General features: G+C 27.6%; 1 protein-coding gene across 1 annotated transcript; it reads left to right on the top strand.

Moving 5' to 3' along the window:
• Positions 1-18,441: 18,441 nt before the first annotated feature.
• Positions 18,442-19,228, top strand: LOC139881072 (uncharacterized). The gene is made up of 2 exons (XM_071865610.1): positions 18,442-18,502; positions 18,834-19,228. Exons 1-2 carry the CDS (start codon positions 18,442-18,444, stop codon positions 19,226-19,228), a joined length of 456 nt encoding a protein of 151 aa, XP_071721711.1.
• Positions 19,229-21,914: the final 2,686 nt, after the last annotated feature.

The raw sequence follows: 21,914 nt of genomic DNA, 5'->3' as shown, positions 1-21,914 counted from the left end.
GAATTTTCCAAGGTTCCTTGAATTTATAACTTTAAATATGTATTATATCCAATAGAATCTTCGTTAAATTCAATATTTTTCGGGAATTTTCCAAGAGTCCTTGAATTTATAACATGAAATATGTATTATATCCTATAAAATCACAATTAATTCCGTTGTTTTCTGGAATTTTCCAAGGTTCCTTGAATTTATAACCTTAAATATGTATTATATCCTATAAAATCACAATTTTTTCCATTTTTTTCTGGAATTTTCCAATGTTCCTTCAATTTATTACCTTAAATATGTATTATTACCAATAGAATCTTAGTAAAATTCAATATATTTCTTGAATTTTCCATGATTCCTTGAGTTTATAACCTTAAATATGTATTACATCCAAAAACTTCACCATTAAATCTATTTTTTCTGGAATTTTTCAAGGTTCCTTGAATTTATAACCTTAAATATGTATTATATACTATAAAATCACAATTAATTAAATTGTTTTCTGGAATTTTCCAAGGTTCCTTGAATTTATAACCTTAAATATGTATTACATCCAAAAAAATCACAATTAATTCCATTGTTTTCTAGAATTTTCAAAGGTTCCTTGAATTTATAACCTTAAATATGTATTATTACCAATAGAATCTTAGTAAAATTCAATATATTTCTGGAATTTTCCATGATTCCTTGAGTTTATAACCTTAAATATGTATTACATCCAAAAACTTCACCATTAAATCTATTTTTTCTGGAATTTTTCAAGGTTCCTTGAATTAATAACTTTAAATATGTATTATATCCAATAGAATCTTCGTTAAATTCAATATTTTTCGGGAATTTTCCAAGAGTCCTTGAATTTATAACATGAAATATGTATTACATCCAAAAAAATCACAATTAATTCCATTGTTTTCTTGAATTTTCAAAGGTTCCTTGAATTTATAACCTTAAATATGATTTATATAATATAAAATCACTATTTTTTCCATTTTTTTCTGGAATTTTCCAAGGTTCCTTGAATTTATAACCTTAAATATGTATGACATCCAAAAAAATCACAATTAATTCCATTGTTTTCTTGAATTTTCAAAGGTTCCTTGAATTTATAAACTTAAAAATATGTATTATTACCAATAGAATCTTAGTAAAATTCAATATATTTCTGAAATTTTCCAAGAGTCCTTGAATTTTTAACCTGAAATATGTATTATATCCTATAAAATCACAATTAATTCCATTGTTTTCTGGAATTTTCCAAGGTTCCTTGAATTTATAACCTTAAATATGTATTATATCCTATAAAATCACAATTTTTTCCATTTTTTTCTGGAATTTTCCAATGTTCCTTCAATTTATTACCTTAAATACGTATTATTACCTATAGAATCTTAGTAAAATTCAATATATTTCTGGAATTTTCCATGATTCCTTGAGTTTATAACCTTAAATATGTATTACATCCAAAAACTTCACCATTAAATCTATTTTTTCTGGAATTTTTCAAGGTTCCTTGAATTTATAACCTTAAATATGTATTATATACTATAAAATCACAATTAATTCCATTGTTTTCTGGAATTTTCCAAGGTTCCTTGAATTTATAACCTTAAATATGTATTATATCCTATAAAATCACAATTTTTTCCATTTTTTTCTGGAATTTTCCAATGTTCCTTCAATTTATTACCTTAAATATGTATTATTACCAATAGAATCTTAGTAAAATTCAATATATTTCTTGAATTTTCCATGATTCCTTGAGTTTATAACCTTAAATATGTATTACATCCAAAAAAATCACCATTAAATCTATTTTTTCTTTAATTTTCCAAGGTTCCTTGAATTTATAACTTTAAATATGTATTATATCCAATAGAATCTTCGTTAAATTCAATATTTTTCTGGAATTTTCCAAGAGTCCTTGAATTTATAACATGAAATATGTATTATATCCTATAAAATCACAATTAATTCCGTTGTTTTCTGGAATTTTCCAAGGTTCCTTGAATTTATAACCTTAAATATGTATTATATCCTATAAAATCACAATTTTTTCCATTTTTTTCTGGAATTTTCCAATGTTCCTTCAATTTATTACCTTAAATATGTATTATTACCAATAGAATCTTAGTAAAATTCAATATATTTCTTGAATTTTCCATGATTCCTTGAGTTTATAACCTTAAATATGTATTACATCCAAAAAAATCACCATTAAATCTATTTTTTCTATAATTTTTCAAGGTTCCTTGAATTTATAACTTTAAATATGTATTATATCCAATAGAATCTTCGTTAAATTCAATATTTTTCGGGAATTTTCCAAGAGTCCTTGAATTTATAACATGAAATATGTATTATATCCTAAAAAATCACAATTAATTCCATTGTTTTCTCAAATTTTCCAAGGTTCCTTGAAGTTATAACCTTAAATATGTGTTATATCCTATAAAATCACTATTTTTTCCATTTTTTTCTTTAATTTTCCAAGGTTCCTTCAATTTATTACCTTAAATATGTATTATTACCAATAGAATCTTAGTAAAATTCAATATATTTCTTGAATTTTCCATGATTCCTTGAGTTTATAACCTTAAATATGTATTACATCCAAAAACTTCACCATTAAATCTATTTTTTCTGGAATTTTTCAAGGTTCCTTGAATTTATAACCTTAAATATGTATTATATACTATAAAATCACAATTAATTAAATTGTTTTCTGGAATTTTCCAAGGTTCCTTGAATTTATAACCTTAAATATGTATTATATCCTATAAAATCACAATTTTTTCCATTTTTTTCTGGAATTTTCCAATGTTCCTTCAATTTATTACCTTAAATATGTATTATTACCAATAGAATCTTAGTAAAATTCAATATATTTCTTGAATTTTCCATGATTCCTTGAGTTTATAACCTTAAATATGTATTACATCCAAAAAAATCACCATTAAATTTTTTTTTTCTGGAATTTTTCAAGCTTCCTTGAATTTATAACTTTAAATATGTATTATATCCAATAGAATCTTCGTTAAATTCAATATTTTTCTGGAATTTTCCAAGAGTCCTTGAATTTATAACATGAAATATGTATTATATCCTAAAAAATCACAATTAATTCCGTTGTTTTCTGGAATTTTCCAAGGTTCCTTGAATTTATAACTTTAAATATGTATTATATCCAATAGAATCTTCGTTAAATTCAATATTTTTCTTTAATTTTCCAAGGTTCTTTGAATTTATAACCTTAAATATGTATTATATCCTATAAAATCACAATTTTTTCCATTTTTTTCTGGAATTTTCCAATGTTCCTTGAATTTATAACCTTAAATATGTATTATGACCAATAGAAACTTAGCAAAATTCAATATATTTCTGGAATTTTAAATGATTCCTTGAGTTTATAACCTTAAATATGTATTACATCCAAAAAATTCACCATTATATCCATTTTTCTGGAATTTTTCAAAGTTCCTTGAATTTATAACTTAAAATATGTATTATATCCAAATGAATCTTCGTTAAATTCAATATTTTTCCGAAATTTTCCAAGAGTCCTTGAATTTATAACATGAAATATGTATTATATCCTAAAAAATCACAATTAATTCCATTGTTTTCTCAAATTTTCCAAGGCTCCTTGAATTTATAACCTTAAATATGTATTATATCCTATAAAATCACTATTTTTTCCATTTTTTTCTGGAATTTTCCAAGGTTCCTTGAATTTGTAACCTTAAATATGTATTACATCCAAAAAAATCACAATTAATTCCATTGTTTTCTAGAATTTTCAAAGGTTCCTTGAATTTATAACCTTAAATATGTATTATTACCAATAGAATCTTAGTAAAATTCAATATATTTCTGGAATTTTCCATGATTCCTTGAGTTTATAACCTTAAATATGTATTACATCCAAAAACTTCACCATTAAATCTATTTTTTCTGGAATTTTTCAAGGTTCCTTGAATTAATAACTTTAAATATGTTTTATATCCAATAGAATCTTCGTTAAATTCAATATTTTTCGGGAATTTTCCAAGAGTCCTTGAATTTATAACATGAAATATGTATTACATCCAAAAAAATCACAATTAATTCCATTGTTTTCTTGAATTTTCAAAGGTTCCTTGAATTTATAACCTTAAATATGATTTATATCCTATAAAATCACTATTTTTTCCATTTTTTTCTGGAATTTTCCAAGGTTCCTTGAATTTATAACCTTAAATATGTATTACATCCAAAAAAATCACAATTAATTCCATTGTTTTCTTGAATTTTCCAAGGTTCCTTGAATTTATAACCTTAAATATGTATTACATCCAAAAACTTCACCATTAAATCTATTTTTTCTGGAATTTTTCAAGGTTCCTTGAATTTATAACCTTAAATATGTATTATATACTATAAAATCACAATTAATTCCATTGTTTTCTGGAATTTTCCAAGGTTCCTTGAATTTATAACCTTAAATATGTATTATATCCTATAAAATCACAATTTTTTCCATTTTTTTCTGGAATTTTCCAATGTTCCTTCAATTTATTACCTTAAATATGTATTATTACCAATAGAATCTTAGTAAAATTCAATATATTTCTTGAATTTTCCATGATTCCTTGAGTTTATAACCTTAAATATGTATTACATCCAAAAAAATCACCATTAAATCTATTTTTTCTTTAATTTTTCAAGCTTCCTTGAATTTATAACTTTAAATATGTATTATATCCAATAGAATCTTCGTTAAATTCAATATTTTTCTGGAATTTTCCAAGAGTCCTTGAATTTATAACATGAAATATGTATTATATCCTAAAAAATCACAATTAATTCCGTTGTTTTCTGGAATTTTCCAAGGTTCCTTGAATTTATAACTTTAAATATGTATTATATCCAATAGAATCTTCGTTAAATTCAATATTTTTCGGGAATTTTCCAAGAGTCCTTGAATTTATAACATGAAATATGTATTATATACTATAAAATCACAATTAATTAAATTGTTTTCTGGAATTTTCCAAGGTTCCTTGAATTTATAACCTTAAATATGTATTATATCCTATAAAATCACAATTTTTTCCATTTTTTTCTGGAATTTTCCAATGTTCCTTGAATTTATAACCTTAAATATGTATTATGACCAATAGAAACTTAGCAAAATTCAATATATTTCTGGAATTTTAAATGATTCCTTGAGTTTATAACCTTAAATATGTATTACATCCAAAAAATTCACCATTATATCCATTTTTCTGGAATTTTTCAAAGTTCCTTGAATTTATAACTTAAAATATGTATTATATCCAAAAGAATCTTCGTTAAATTCAATATTTTTCCGAAATTTTCCAAGAGTCCTTGAATTTATAACATGAAATATGTATTATATCCTAAAAAATCACAATTAATTCCATTGTTTTCTCAAATTTTCCAAGGTTCCTTGAATTTATAACCTTAAATATGTATTATATCCTATAAAATCACTATTTATTCCATTTTTTTCTGGAATTTTCCAAGGTTCCTTGAATTTATAACCTTAAATATGTATTACATCCAAAAAAATCACAATTAATTCCATTGTTTTCTGGAATTTTCCAAGGTTCCTTGAATTTATAACCTTAAATATGTATTATATCCTATAAAATCACAATTTTTTCCATTTTTTTCTGGAATTTTCCAATGTTCCTTCAATTTATTACCTTAAATATGTATTATTACCAATAGAATCTTAGTAAAATTCAATATATTTCTTGAATTTTCCATGATTCCTTGAGTTTATAACCTTAAATATGTATTACATCCAAAAAAATCACCATTAAATCTATTTTTTCTATAATTTTTCAAGGTTCCTTGAATTTATAACTTTAAATATGTATTATATCCAATAGAATCTTCGTTAAATTCAATATTTTTCGGGAATTTTCCAAGAGTCCTTGAATTTATAACATGAAATATGTATTATATCCTAAAAAATCACAATTAATTCTATTGTTTTCTCAAATTTTCCAAGGTTCCTTGAAGTTATAACCTTAAATATGTGTTATATCCTATAAAATCACTATTTTTTCCATTTTTTTCTTTAATTTTCCAAGGTTCCTTCAATTTATTACCTTAAATATGTATTATTACCAATAGAATCTTAGTAAAATTCAATATATTTCTTGAATTTTCCATGATTCCTTGAGTTTATAACCTTAAATATGTATTACATCCAAAAACTTCACCATTAAATCTATTTTTTCTGGAATTTTTCAAGGTTCCTTGAATTTATAACCTTAAATATGTATTATATACTATAAAATCACAATTAATTAAATTGTTTTCTGGAATTTTCCAAGGTTCCTTGAATTTATAACCTTAAATATGTATTATATCCTATAAAATCACAATTTTTTCCATTTTTTTCTGGAATTTTCCAATGTTCCTTCAATTTATTACCTTAAATATGTATTATTACCAATAGAATCTTAGTAAAATTCAATATATTTCTTGAATTTTCCATGATTCCTTGAGTTTATAACCTTAAATATGTATTACATCCAAAAAAATCACCATTAAATTTTTTTTTTCTGGAATTTTTCAAGCTTCCTTGAATTTATAACTTTAAATATGTATTATATCCAATAGAATCTTCGTTAAATTCAATATTTTTCTGGAATTTTCCAAGAGTCCTTGAATTTATAACATGAAATATGTATTATATCCTAAAAAATCACAATTAATTCCGTTGTTTTCTGGAATTTTCCAAGGTTCCTTGAATTTATAACTTTAAATATGTATTATATCCAATAGAATCTTCGTTAAATTCAATATTTTTCTTTAATTTTCCAAGGTTCTTTGAATTTATAACCTTAAATATGTATTATATCCTATAAAATCACAATTTTTTCCATTTTTTTCTGGAATTTTCCAATGTTCCTTGAATTTATAACCTTAAATATGTATTATGACCAATAGAAACTTAGCAAAATTCAATATATTTCTGGAATTTTAAATGATTCCTTGAGTTTATAACCTTAAATATGTATTACATCCAAAAAATTCACCATTATATCCATTTTTCTGGAATTTTTCAAAGTTCCTTGAATTTATAACTTAAAATATGTATTATATCCAAATGAATCTTCGTTAAATTCAATATTTTTCCGAAATTTTCCAAGAGTCCTTGAATTTATAACATGAAATATGTATTATATCCTAAAAAATCACAATTAATTCCGTTGTTTTCTGGAATTTTCCAAGGTTCCTTGAATTTATAACTTTAAATATGTATTATATCCAATAGAATCTTCGTTAAATTCAATATTTTTCTTTAATTTTCCAAGGTTCTTTGAATTTATAACCTTAAATATGTATTATATCCTATAAAATCACAATTTTTTCCATTTTTTTCTGGAATTTTCCAATGTTCCTTGAATTTATAACCTTAAATATGTATTATGACCAATAGAAACTTAGCAAAATTCAATATATTTCTGGAATTTTAAATGATTCCTTGAGTTTATAACCTTAAATATGTATTACATCCAAAAAATTCACCATTATATCCATTTTTCTGGAATTTTTCAAAGTTCCTTGAATTTATAACTTAAAATATGTATTATATCCAAAAGAATCTTCGTTAAATTCAATATTTTTCCGAAATTTTCCAAGAGTCCTTGAATTTATAACATGAAATATGTATTATATCCTAAAAAATCACAATTAATTCCATTGTTTTCTCAAATTTTCCAAGGTTCCTTGAATTTATAACCTTAAATATGTATTATATCCTATAAAATCACTATTTATTCCATTTTTTTCTGGAATTTTCCAAGGTTCCTTGAATTTATAACCTTAAATATGTATTACATCCAAAAAAATCACAATTAATTCCATTGTTTTCTGGAATTTTCCAAGGTTCCTTGAATTTATAACCTTAAATATGTATTATATCCTATAAAATCACAATTTTTTCCATTTTTTTCTGGAATTTTCCAATGTTCCTTCAATTTATTACCTTAAATATGTATTATTACCAATAGAATCTTAGTAAAATTCAATATATTTCTTGAATTTTCCATGATTCCTTGAGTTTATAACCTTAAATATGTATTACATCCAAAAAAATCACCATTAAATCTATTTTTTCTATAATTTTTCAAGGTTCCTTGAATTTATAACTTTAAATATGTATTATATCCAATAGAATCTTCGTTAAATTCAATATTTTTCGGGAATTTTCCAAGAGTCCTTGAATTTATAACATGAAATATGTATTATATCCTAAAAAATCACAATTAATTCTATTGTTTTCTCAAATTTTCCAAGGTTCCTTGAAGTTATAACCTTAAATATGTGTTATATCCTATAAAATCACTATTTTTTCCATTTTTTTCTTTAATTTTCCAAGGTTCCTTCAATTTATTACCTTAAATATGTATTATTACCAATAGAATCTTAGTAAAATTCAATATATTTCTTGAATTTTCCATGATTCCTTGAGTTTATAACCTTAAATATGTATTACATCCAAAAACTTCACCATTAAATCTATTTTTTCTGGAATTTTTCAAGGTTCCTTGAATTTATAACCTTAAATATGTATTATATACTATAAAATCACAATTAATTAAATTGTTTTCTGGAATTTTCCAAGGTTCCTTGAATTTATAACCTTAAATATGTATTATATCCTATAAAATCACAATTTTTTCCATTTTTTTCTGGAATTTTCCAATGTTCCTTCAATTTATTACCTTAAATATGTATTATTACCAATAGAATCTTAGTAAAATTCAATATATTTCTTGAATTTTCCATGATTCCTTGAGTTTATAACCTTAAATATGTATTACATCCAAAAAAATCACCATTAAATTTTTTTTTTCTGGAATTTTTCAAGCTTCCTTGAATTTATAACTTTAAATATGTATTATATCCAATAGAATCTTCGTTAAATTCAATATTTTTCTGGAATTTTCCAAGAGTCCTTGAATTTATAACATGAAATATGTATTATATCCTAAAAAATCACAATTAATTCCGTTGTTTTCTGGAATTTTCCAAGGTTCCTTGAATTTATAACTTTAAATATGTATTATATCCAATAGAATCTTCGTTAAATTCAATATTTTTCTTTAATTTTCCAAGGTTCTTTGAATTTATAACCTTAAATATGTATTATATCCTATAAAATCACAATTTTTTCCATTTTTTTCTGGAATTTTCCAATGTTCCTTGAATTTATAACCTTAAATATGTATTATGACCAATAGAAACTTAGCAAAATTCAATATATTTCTGGAATTTTAAATGATTCCTTGAGTTTATAACCTTAAATATGTATTACATCCAAAAAATTCACCATTATATCCATTTTTCTGGAATTTTTCAAAGTTCCTTGAATTTATAACTTAAAATATGTATTATATCCAAATGAATCTTCGTTAAATTCAATATTTTTCCGAAATTTTCCAAGAGTCCTTGAATTTATAACATGAAATATGTATTATATCCTAAAAAATCACAATTAATTCCATTGTTTTCTCAAATTTTCCAAGGCTCCTTGAATTTATAACCTTAAATATGTATTATATCCTATAAAATCACTATTTTTTCCATTTTTTTCTGGAATTTTCCAAGGTTCCTTGAATTTGTAACCTTAAATATGTATTACATCCAAAAAAATCACAATTAATTCCATTGTTTTCTAGAATTTTCAAAGGTTCCTTGAATTTATAACCTTAAATATGTATTATTACCAATAGAATCTTAGTAAAATTCAATATATTTCTGGAATTTTCCATGATTCCTTGAGTTTATAACCTTAAATATGTATTACATCCAAAAACTTCACCATTAAATCTATTTTTTCTGGAATTTTTCAAGGTTCCTTGAATTAATAACTTTAAATATGTTTTATATCCAATAGAATCTTCGTTAAATTCAATATTTTTCGGGAATTTTCCAAGAGTCCTTGAATTTATAACATGAAATATGTATTACATCCAAAAAAATCACAATTAATTCCATTGTTTTCTTGAATTTTCAAAGGTTCCTTGAATTTATAACCTTAAATATGATTTATATCCTATAAAATCACTATTTTTTTCCATTTTTTTCTGGAATTTTCCAAGGTTCCTTGAATTTATAACCTTAAATATGTATTACATCCAAAAAAATCACAATTAATTCCATTGTTTTCTTGAATTTTCCAAGGTTCCTTGAATTTAAAACCTTAAATATGTATTACATCCAAAAACTTCACCATTAAATCTATTTTTTTCTGGAATTTTTCAAGGTTCCTTGAATTTATAACCTTAAATATGTATTATATACTATAAAATCACAATTAATTCCATTGTTTTCTGGAATTTTCCAAGGTTCCTTGAATTTATAACCTTAAATATGTATTATATCCTATAAAATCACAATTTTTTCCATTTTTTTCTGGAATTTTCCAATGTTCCTTCAATTTATTACCTTAAATATGTATTATTACCAATAGAATCTTAGTAAAATTCAATATATTTCTTGAATTTTCCATGATTCCTTGAGTTTATAACCTTAAATATGTATTACATCCAAAAAAATCACCATTAAATCTATTTTTTCTTTAATTTTTCAAGCTTCCTTGAATTTATAACTTTAAATATGTATTATATCCAATAGAATCTTCGTTAAATTCAATATTTTTCTGGAATTTTCCAAGAGTCCTTGAATTTATAACATGAAATATGTATTATATCCTAAAAAATCACAATTAATTCCGTTGTTTTCTGGAATTTTCCAAGGTTCCTTGAATTTATAACTTTAAATATGTATTATATCCAATAGAATCTTCGTTAAATTCAATATTTTTCGGGAATTTTCCAAGAGTCCTTGAATTTATAACATGAAATATGTATTATATACTATAAAATCACAATTAATTAAATTGTTTTCTGGAATTTTCCAAGGTTCCTTGAATTTATAACCTTAAATATGTATTATATCCTATAAAATCACAATTTTTTCCATTTTTTTCTGGAATTTTCCAATGTTCCTTGAATTTATAACCTTAAATATGTATTATGACCAATAGAAACTTAGCAAAATTCAATATATTTCTGGAATTTTAAATGATTCCTTGAGTTTATAACCTTAAATATGTATTACATCCAAAAAATTCACCATTATATCCATTTTTCTGGAATTTTTCAAAGTTCCTTGAATTTATAACTTAAAATATGTATTATATCCAAAAGAATCTTCGTTAAATTCAATATTTTTCCGAAATTTTCCAAGAGTCCTTGAATTTATAACATGAAATATGTATTATATCCTAAAAAATCAGAATTAATTCCATTGTTTTCTCAATTTTCCAAGGTTCCTTGAATTTATAACCTTAAATATGTATTATATCCTATAAAATCACTATTTATTCCATTTTTTTCTGGAATTTTCCAAGGTTCCTTGAATTTATAACCTTAAATATGTATTACATCCAAAAAAATCACAATTAATTCCATTGTTTTCTGGAATTTTCCAAGGTTCCTTGAATTTATAACCTTAAATATGTATTATATCCTATAAAATGACAATTTTTTCCATTTTTTTCTGGAATTTTCCAATGTTCCTTGAATTTTTAACCTTAAATATGTATTATGACCAATAGAAACTTAGCAAAATTCAATATATTTCTGGAATTTTAAATGATTCCTTGAGTTTATAACCTTAAATATGTATTACATCCAAAAAATTCACCATTATATCCATTTTTCTGGAATTTTCAAAGTTCCTTGAATTTATAACTTAAAATATGTATTATATCCAAAAGAATCTTCGTTAAATTCAATATTTTTCTGAAATTTTCCAAGAGTACTTGAATTTATAACATGAAATATGTATTATATCCTAAAAAATCACAATTAATTCCATTGTTTTCTCAAATTTTCCAAGGTTCCTTGAATTTATAACCTTAAATATGTATTATATCCTATAAAATCACTATTTTTTTCCATTTTTTTCTGGAATTTTCCAATGTTCCTTGAATTTATAACCTTAAATATGTATTATGACCAATAGAATCTTAGCAAAATTCAATATATTTCTGGAATTTTAAATGATTAATTGAGTTTATAACCTTAAATATGTATTACATCCAAAAAAATCACCATTATATCCATTTTTTCTAGAATTTTTCAAGGTTCCTTGAATTTATAACTTTAAATATGTATTATATCCAAAAGAATCTTCGTTAAATTCAATATTTTTCTGAAATTCTCCAAGAGTCCTTGAATTTATAACCTGAAATATGTATTACATCCAAAAAAATCACCATTATATCCATTTTTTCTAGAATTTTTCAAGGTTCCTTGAATTTATAACCTTAAATATGTATTATATCCTATAAAATGACAATTTTTTCCATTTTTTTCTGGAATTTTCCAATGTTCCTTGAATTTATAACCTTAAATATGTATTATGACCAATAGAAACTTAGCAAAATTCAATATATTTCTGGAATTTTAAATGATTCCTTGAGTTTATAACCTTAAATATGTATTACATCCAAAAAATTCACCATTATATCCATTTTTCTGGAATTTTTCAAAGTTCCTTGAATTTATAACTTAAAATATGTATTATATCCAAAAGAATCTTCGTTAAATTCAATATTTTTCTGAAATTTTCCAAGAGTCCTTGAATTTATAACATGAAATATGTATTATATCCTAAAAAATCACAATTAATTCCATTGTTTTCTCAAATTTTCCAAGGTTCCTTGAATTTATAACCTTAAATATGTATTATATCCTATAAAATCACAATTTTTTCCATTTTTTTCTGGAATTTTCCAATGTTCCTTGAATTTATAACCTTAAATATGTATTATGACCAATAGAATCTTAGCAAAATTCAATATATTTCTGGAATTTTAAATGATTCCTTGAGTTTATAACCTTAAATATGTATTACATCCAAAAAAATCACCATTATATCCATTTTTTCTAGAATTTTTCAAGGTTCCTTGAATTTATAACTTTAAATATGTATTATATCCAAAAGAATCTTCGTTAAATTCAATATTTTTCTGAAATTCTCCAAGAGTCCTTGAATTTATAACCTGAAATATGTATTACATCCAAAAAAATCACCATTATATCCATTTTTTCTAGAATTTTTCAAGGTTCTTTGAATTTATAACCTTAAACATGTATTATATCCTATAAAATGACAATTTTTTCCATTTTTTTCTGGAATTTTCCAATGTTCCTTGAATTTATAACCTTAAATATGTATTATGACCAATAGAAACTTAGCAAAATTCAATATATTTCTGGAATTTTAAATGATTCCTTGAGTTTATAACCTTAAATATGTATTACATCCAAAAAATTCACCATTATATCCATTTTTCTCTAATTTTTCAAAGTTCCTTGAATTTATAACTTAAAATATGTATTATATCCAAAAGAATCTTCGTTAAATTCAATATATAGAATATAGTCGAAGTTATCGGCGACCCACGATTGCAACACACAACATGTACGGGCGGTAGACGGTCAAAGTACAAAGATAACGCGAAATTGTGAATATGTGCTGCTTAACTCTCCGTCGGCCCTACTCACCCCTCCCCCCCCCCCCCCATTGACCGATCAGCCATCGTTGTCATCGAGTTTTTAAACCTGAATGTGGAAATGGTATCTCACATCGTTTTACCCATTACAGGAATATGTTATGTTATTATTATGTACGGAACTGAGCAAATGGCCAAAGAAATACGCAAGCTTATTGTGAGCCACGTAACAAAAAATTGGACTGAGTTTTCTATCATGTCTCACGACAACAATGGGGACAACTATATGAGTTCCGCTGAGTTTTTGCTGACATGTCTCAATTATATACTTATGGTTGTTTATGTGGATTGGTGGCCGCTGGACAATTGTTCCACTACATTTTTTAAGTTTACCGCAATTATCAGCTCTATGAGCGTTTTGGTATTGAAGGTTACCCTGTGTTGAGGATGCGTTTTACGCAAAATCTCTCTAGGGGCCATTTTGATGTCTACTTGCCTAATGAGTCAGAAATATTGATCCCTCAGAGAAACTCCACATTACAGCAATCACCTTTCTCTTTATCCCTGAAGAAGGGTAGAAAACACCGTGCCAGATACACTGGCGATATAAGAAAAAACCAACTTCAAAACGCGGCAAAGACATATGCACTTCGTAATCCTTTAGTGAACAGATCTGTAGTTGCCAGGTACCAGCTAGATAATCCTGAAGTAGGCAGAGCTGCTAAGTCTCGATATGAGCATACTGATCCTCGCCGGAAAGTTGAAAGACTGACACTTCCATGGAAAATAATGGTCAACTCAGGAATGACGTACAATCCTGACCTGGCTTATGAGGCAGTAAAACTATAGCTCTTATAACAACTATGGACCACAAATGCAAATACTGCAATACTCTAAAATGGAAAGAAGAAACCGCCGGAATGTGCTGCAATAATGGCAAAGTGCAGCTTCCATCTTTTGAACATTTGCCGGAACCTCTCAACAGCTTGCTTATGGACAGACACCCCCATCATAATCATTTTTTGGACCTTATACGAAAATACAATGGGTGTTTTCAAATGACATCATTTGGGGATAAAAAAATTGTAACAGAAGGATTTATGCCTACTTTTAAAGTTCAAGGCCAGGTGTATCATTTGGTAGTCTCATGCATAAACCTGATCAGAATGCCCAATTTTTACAAATATATTTTGTAGCTGAGGACGAGAGGGAAGTACGCTCAAGGTGCGCCAATTTTCCTGACGTCAAACCTGGGTTGATCAAACAATTGCAAAGCATGCTACATGAAAAAAACAGTTATGTCAAACAATTTAAGACCACGATTAATGCGGTGCAAAAGAACTGTAAAGAATTTAAAGTGGTCATCCGTGCAGACAGAAAACCAAATAATGCTCATGTTGGTCGCTTTAACGCACCAACACAAAATGAAATAGCTCTGATAATTGGAAGTCAGCAATTTGAAAATAGAGACATCGTACTTCAAAGTCACGATAATAAACTACAGCGTATCAGTGAAATTCGTCGAGCATACGACGCTCTGCAGTATCCACTTATGTTTTGCCATGGCGAGGACGGATACTTCATTGACTTACCATTGTGTAATCCCACTACGAAATTGCCTCTTGAAAAAAAAAGTTTCTTCGTAAAATTTGACGGAACCCTTAGAATTTAGATTATATATTATAGGTAAGTATATGAATATCATATGATTTAAGATATAAGCATTCACCTCTTAGATTAGAAAATTACGGTCATTGCATCAGCTTCAAAAGTATTTCTATTTTCTAAGTCGGTTATCTATATAGTGTTTTTATAATATGACTGTGGACTTGGATAACGTTATCCAATAAAATAGTTAATTCATATTTTCATACTTTATCTCTAATTGATAAAACCAGCCCTAGGTAAATGGTAAGATTTTTTAAATTTTTTTATTTCTGGCGTTCTGGGCATTCATATACCAAGTTATCAACTTAGGCTGAAGCCTAAAATTGTTATCAGCACGCACAATTCGTAAATTAAATGACACGTCGACACGAATGCACGATACGGGCTGTTTTACATGACGTGGCCGAATAATTATAAGTTATGTTAGTATTTTTTATTCTTATTTTCTTCCATACTACTTGTGTTACATAGGACATAGCATTATTAGTGTATCATTTTTGTTTTGGCGATCAATCCAGCATCGTGGAATAGATATTTTATTTCATTTATGTGCGGTTTAGTGTATACAATTATTAATCTACTATGAATCAACCTAATAATGGATCTTCTGGTATTATTATTAAATTAGTTTTTTTAAAGTATGAATTAATTTAATATAATTTTACTTAACAGGTGTTTCAGGAAAGGAAAACCAAAAAAAAGGTAAAAAAATATATATATATATATATTTTTCTCAGCTCAATATGTATGAATTATTGTAATTGCATCGTACTTCAAAGTCACGATAATAAACTACAACGTATCAGTGAAATTCATCGAGCATACGACGCTCTGCAGTATCCACTTATGTTTTGCCATGGCGAGGACGGATACTCTATTGACATACCATTGTGTAATCCCACTACGAAATTGCCTCTTGAAAAAAAAGTTTCTGCGGCATCCTTTTATGCTTACCGAATTATGATTAGGCAAGATGAAGTTAACCATATTGTATACTTCCGCTCCCTCATCAGTCAATTTTTGATCAATATATACGCAAAAATTGAAACTGAAAGGTTAATTTTATTAGGAATCATCAGAAACAGCTAAGAGCTGAGAACTATATTCATCTCAAAGATGCTGTGGGGAGAAATGATGTTAATGCAACTGATCTAGGTCAAATGGTAGTACTTCCTTCATCATTTATGGGCGGACCTAGGTATATGCATGAACGAACTCAAGATGCCATGACATATGTTCGCGTACATGGTCGCCTTAATCTATTGATCACATTTACATGTAACCCTACTTGGAAAGACATCATAGATGCACTGTTTTCTGGACAAAAGCCGTACGATCGTCATTACATTATAGCGAGAGTACTTCATATTAAAGTAAAGAAATTAATGGCACTCTTGACTAAAGGAAAATTATTTAGTGACGTACGGTGCTATATGTATTCTGTGGAGTGGCAAACGCGAGGATTGCTTCACGTTCACATCTTACTGTGGCTACAGAATCGGATTTCATCAAAAATAATTGATAATGTCATCAGTGCCGAAATACCAGACCCCGAGCAAGATCCTCTTTTATATGACATCGTCAAAAGTAACATGATTCATGGTCCCTGCGGCAGCTTAAACCCTAATGCTCCTTCCATGAAATAAAATACATGCAGTAAAAGATACCATAGAAAACTTTGCCGAGAAACACAGACAGGAGACGATGGATACCCAGAGTACAAGATGAGGTCTACAAATGACGGTGGTTTCACTGTAAGAATTAAGGGACTTGATTTAGACAACCATTGGGTTATGCCTTACAATCCAGTCTTATCACGTACTTTCAATTGTCACATCAATATAGAGATGTGTCATTCTGTTAAGTGTATTAAGTACATCTGTAAGTATACAAACAAGGACAGTGACCAAGCAGCGTTTACGATAGAAAACCAGAAGGATGAGATTACAATGTACGAAAGTGGTAGGTATATCAGCAATGCCGAAGCAGTATGGAGAATATTATCATTTTCCATTCATGAACGATATCCTACGGTTTTTCATCTAGCCGTCCACCTTGAGAATGGTCAGCGAGTATACTTCACCCCTAATAACTTGGCAGAGAAGCTCAATAATCCTACTAAGACCACGCTTTTAGCATTTTTTGAGTCATGCAAAACTGAAGTTTTCGCGAAAACCCTCCTTTATTCGGAAGTGCCTTCTTCCTTTGTATTTAAGAATAATAAGTTTCAAAGAAGGAAGCAGGAAAGGAATGTAGATGGCTGGACGACCGTAACCAAGGACGATTAGAAAGAGTGTATACTATCCATCCACACAATACTGAATGCTACTATCTTCGTATGCTTCTTCATGAAATTAGAGGACCACATCATTTTCAGACCTAAAGACTGTTAATGGTATCCTCCATAATACATTAAAATCTGCCTGTAATGTGTTAGGTTTGCTTGAAGATGATAATCACTGGAACAATACGTTAAATGAAGCTTCTTTGAATGATTCTCCTTCTAAGCTGCGCGAACTATTTACAGTAATGTTAGTATTTTGTTAACTATCGGATCCCTTAACTCTTTGGGATACACATAAAAACAATCTTTCAGAGGATATTATCCGACAAATGGATGCTGACCAAAAAGATGAGGCTCACAACAAATGTTTGATACAAATTGAAGATGCAGTGCTTGCTGTAGGAGGTCAGAGTATATCAAATTATGGGCTACCTCAGCCAACAAGGACAGAAAATAACTTTGAAAACATAGTCTATCAGAGAGAAATAAACTACAACCTGAATACCTTAACAAAGGTAGTAGTCAACAACGAGGCCTTACTGACGAACGAGTAATACAATGTCTATAGTCGGATAATGCACAGCATTAAATCTGATACTGGAAATTTTTTTTTCTTAAATGCTCATGCAGGAACGGGAAAAACTTTTCTTATAAACTTGCTTTTGACAAAAGTAAGGAGCAATCGTAGTATTGCTTTGGCTGTTGCATCTTCTGGAATTGCTGCTACGCTTTTGGAGGGGGGAGGACGGCCCACTCAGCATTCAAACTTCCTCTCGATCTCATTAACATAGAAACGCCAATGTATAATATACCAAAACAAAGTAATATAGCCAAAGTGCTTCGCAATTGTAAGTTTATTGTTTGGGATGAAAGCACTATGGCGCATAAAAGAGGTTTTGAGGCATTTGATAGATCTCTTAAAGATATAAGAAATAAAAATTAAGTGATGGGAGGAGCAACTGTTCTTTTAACTCAGTGGTTCTTAATTGGTGTTCCACGGAACACAGGTGTTCCGTGGACTTAATATAAGTGTTCCGGCAAAATTTTAAAATCAGTGAAAAAAATTTTATTTAGTATTTCTATTTTCATTCTCTTAAAATTTTGTCTTTTAATACAAAACACAATAATATAAGTAAGACGTTTTACTAAAATATTTGCAAACTGTTTTATGCTATACATTTATTGTTTAATATATTAAACAATTAAAAAATTAATATAATTATTGTTTTATTTTACGGCTGTGTTCCGCGAAAACCTCATAAAGTGTTAAGTGTTCCATCATTCGAAAAAGGTTAAGAACCACTGTTTTAACTGGAGACTTTAAGCAAACTCTACCAGTTATACCAAGAGGAAGTCGAGCAGATGAAGTTAAGGCTTGCATAAAAGCTTCTTATTTATGGCCGTTAATAGAACAACTTTCTCTCAAAAAGAATATGAGGGTCCACCTGGGAGGTGATGTCACAGCTGGAAAATTCTCTGAACTTCTACTCAAAATAGGAAATGGAGATTTTCCCGAGTTAGCTGGGAAGTTGGTTATCACTAAGGATTTAGGTTTAGTAGTGACAATACTACAAGAACTTATAGTTCAAATTTATCCTGATATTACCGATATAAAAAACAAATCGATGGATTGGTTATGTGAGCGCGCTATTTTGACCCCTAAAAATGACAGGGCAGCTGTGATTAATGAAATTCTTCTTGAATCATTTAAATGGAACAGAAATGGAGTATAAGTCTATAGACATGGTACTGAAGACAGATGAAGCAGTTCACTATCCTGTGGAGTTCCTCAACGCACTTAATCCCCCTGGCTTTCCAGCACATAAGTTAGTTCTTAAAGTAGGAGCTCCAATTATGCTGTTGCGAAATCTCCACCCACCCAAACTCTGCAATGGTACCCGACTGTGCGTGAAAGCACTCCAAAACAATGTAATTGAGGCAACAATAATTACAGGTTGTGCTCAAGGAGAATCAACGTTTATACCACGTATACCACTTTTATCATCAAACTATCCATTCGAATTGAAAAGACTGCAGTTTCCTATCAAGGTATCTTTTGCTATGACAATAAATAAGTCGCAAGGGCAGTCGTTGAAGATAGCAGGGATTGACTTAAGTGATGACTGCTTTACACATGGGCAATTTTATGTGTCATGCTCCAAAGTTAGCTCCTCTACAAGCTTAGTCATTCTTACCCCAAACGGAAGAACAACCAATGTAGTTTATAAGGAGGTGCTATAATAATAATAATAAAAAAAAATAACAATATTCACATCCTATAAATAAATGTTATCAATGAATCTAATAGTGCTATAACAATTAACACACACACACACACACACACACACACAAACAATTAAATTGTGAATTCCACGTGATATTAGTACCATCAATACAATTAAATTAAACACTAACACACGGCCTATGAAAATGCTAAAAGGGAAACTAATACACGGGCAACGCCGTGTGGCGTCTGTCACGATTCACTCATCAACGCCCAGTCCAAACCGCTGGGTGTAGAGACCTCAATTTTTGTACAGTTTCCTTAAGCAATGTAGCGGCGCACTAAGAAAGGATTTTTCAAAATTCGCATTTTAAAGGGTTGCTCAATTGGGATTTTGTGATTTACGATGGAATTTTACGTTTATAATTTTGGTTTATAAATGGTTACTTAACAACCTGATTTATGTGTTGATACATTAACATTTAGTCATTTTTGCCACAAGTGGAAAAACAATCAAATATTACGTCGCCTGGCGTGAAAAACCTCCTATGTAAAAAAAATCGCAAAATGACATTTTTACATTTCTGAATTCAGAAAAAAATACGCTATCTAGTGATAAATATTTCAAACTTATTGGTGTTATCAAAACATTTTTATTCTTCAAAACAATGAACCTCCTATGTTAGCTGTATTGAAATTGTTATCTGATATAGCTCCCATGTGCATATAGCGGAGGTTTGTCACACTGTTGATTTGTACGAATTTCGCACATCGGAGCTATATCAGCTGGTGTTGAATAGGAGGGAAAATAATCTTTATTATCACTTTTGTCTTTTCATAATTCATATTATTATTTTGAATTTTGAATTTTTGATGGCAGGAAATCGGAATCTTCAACAATAACGTAAGTGTAATTAAATTTTAAATTAAGCGAGGGGTAAATACCTGACAGAAGTTTTGTACACCAGATTACTGATTTCAATGATTATACCTATGATTACCCATGGTTACCATCACCTTGTACACTGATTACCCCCAAGGTATATTACCCCTCGAAATTAAGCTTATTGCTATAATACAATTTTATAATACTCAAAATATTGAAACCTGATTATATAAATACCTATTGGCTAATTTGGTCTTATCATAATATTCTATTTATTTTTTAATTGCATTCTATATAAATTTAAATTTCTAATTTTCCTATACATCTTCATTTTAGAAAATGAATCGTGCAAGAAAACTGGTTGAAATGGTTGTCCCTGACATTGATAAAGTTACAACCATAAAGGAAATATGTGAGGACGATTTAAAGCTTTTAGAATCGGTTAATAGCATTAATGAGCATGATCATGAGCACTGGGCTGTTGATGAAAATGGAAAGGAAGTTGACCTGAATGTATATTATGATAATCCTATGCCAATAACCACCATAAATAATTTTAACAATTTTGATAATTATGATTTTATTATTACTGATAATATTAATACTTATGACAATATTGATGATGACACTGAAATAAATGGTAATGTAGATGATCCAATAAATGAAATTAATAGTGATGTGGACTGTGATGTTCTTAGTGAATGTATGTCTGAAAATTCTATAAAAATTGGTAGAACAAATAAGGAAAAGGCTTCAATAAAAAGAGTTGCAGGAGACCCATATATGGGTTCAAAAGTTAAGAATGGTAAATGCACACAGTCTTGTCCAAAGCCTGGAAGATTTTTGAAAGATTGTTGTGCTCATAATCACAAAAAAAATAAATTAGGATCCAAAGGTTTTTTTTGTGGAATGTTCACCGAAGTAGATCGAAAAATAATTTTTAGAAAATTTTGGAAGCTTGGATCTTGGAAAGAAAAAAAAGCTTACATAAATGGTTTAGTTGTAACTAGAACTGTAGTTCGTAGAAGGAAATCAACTAAAATTAATAATATAATATTAATACAAATAATAATAATATAATACAATATTAATTAACCACAGCAAAGAAAAATTATGCACGAGATATTTATTTATCTTTAAGAGATGGTCAGAAATACAAGGTATGTCGTACATTTTTCTTGAACACACTGTGCATTGGTGAAGATACATTTAAAAGATGGACCAAACATGATATTGAGACAACTTCTAAGAGTTCTGAAACTATAATGGACAATCATAATAGTATTTTGACGTGTGAATCTGCTTCTAC

The sequence above is a fragment of the Rutidosis leptorrhynchoides genome, unplaced genomic scaffold (assembly GCF_046630445.1).
Source record: "Rutidosis leptorrhynchoides isolate AG116_Rl617_1_P2 unplaced genomic scaffold, CSIRO_AGI_Rlap_v1 contig110, whole genome shotgun sequence".
Classification (NCBI taxonomy): domain Eukaryota; kingdom Viridiplantae; phylum Streptophyta; class Magnoliopsida; order Asterales; family Asteraceae; genus Rutidosis; species Rutidosis leptorrhynchoides.
This window is presented reverse-complemented; position numbering and strand designations above follow the sequence as displayed.

Coding starts and splice junctions, on each gene's coding strand:
- LOC139881072 (XM_071865610.1), top strand. CDS start 18,442: ATGGGAGGAGCAACTGTTCTTTTAACTCAGTGGTTCTTAATTGGTGTT. Junction 18,503..18,833: donor TGGTGTTCCACGGAACACAG/GTGTTCCGTGGA, acceptor AAACTCTACCAG/TTATACCAAGAGGAAGTCGA.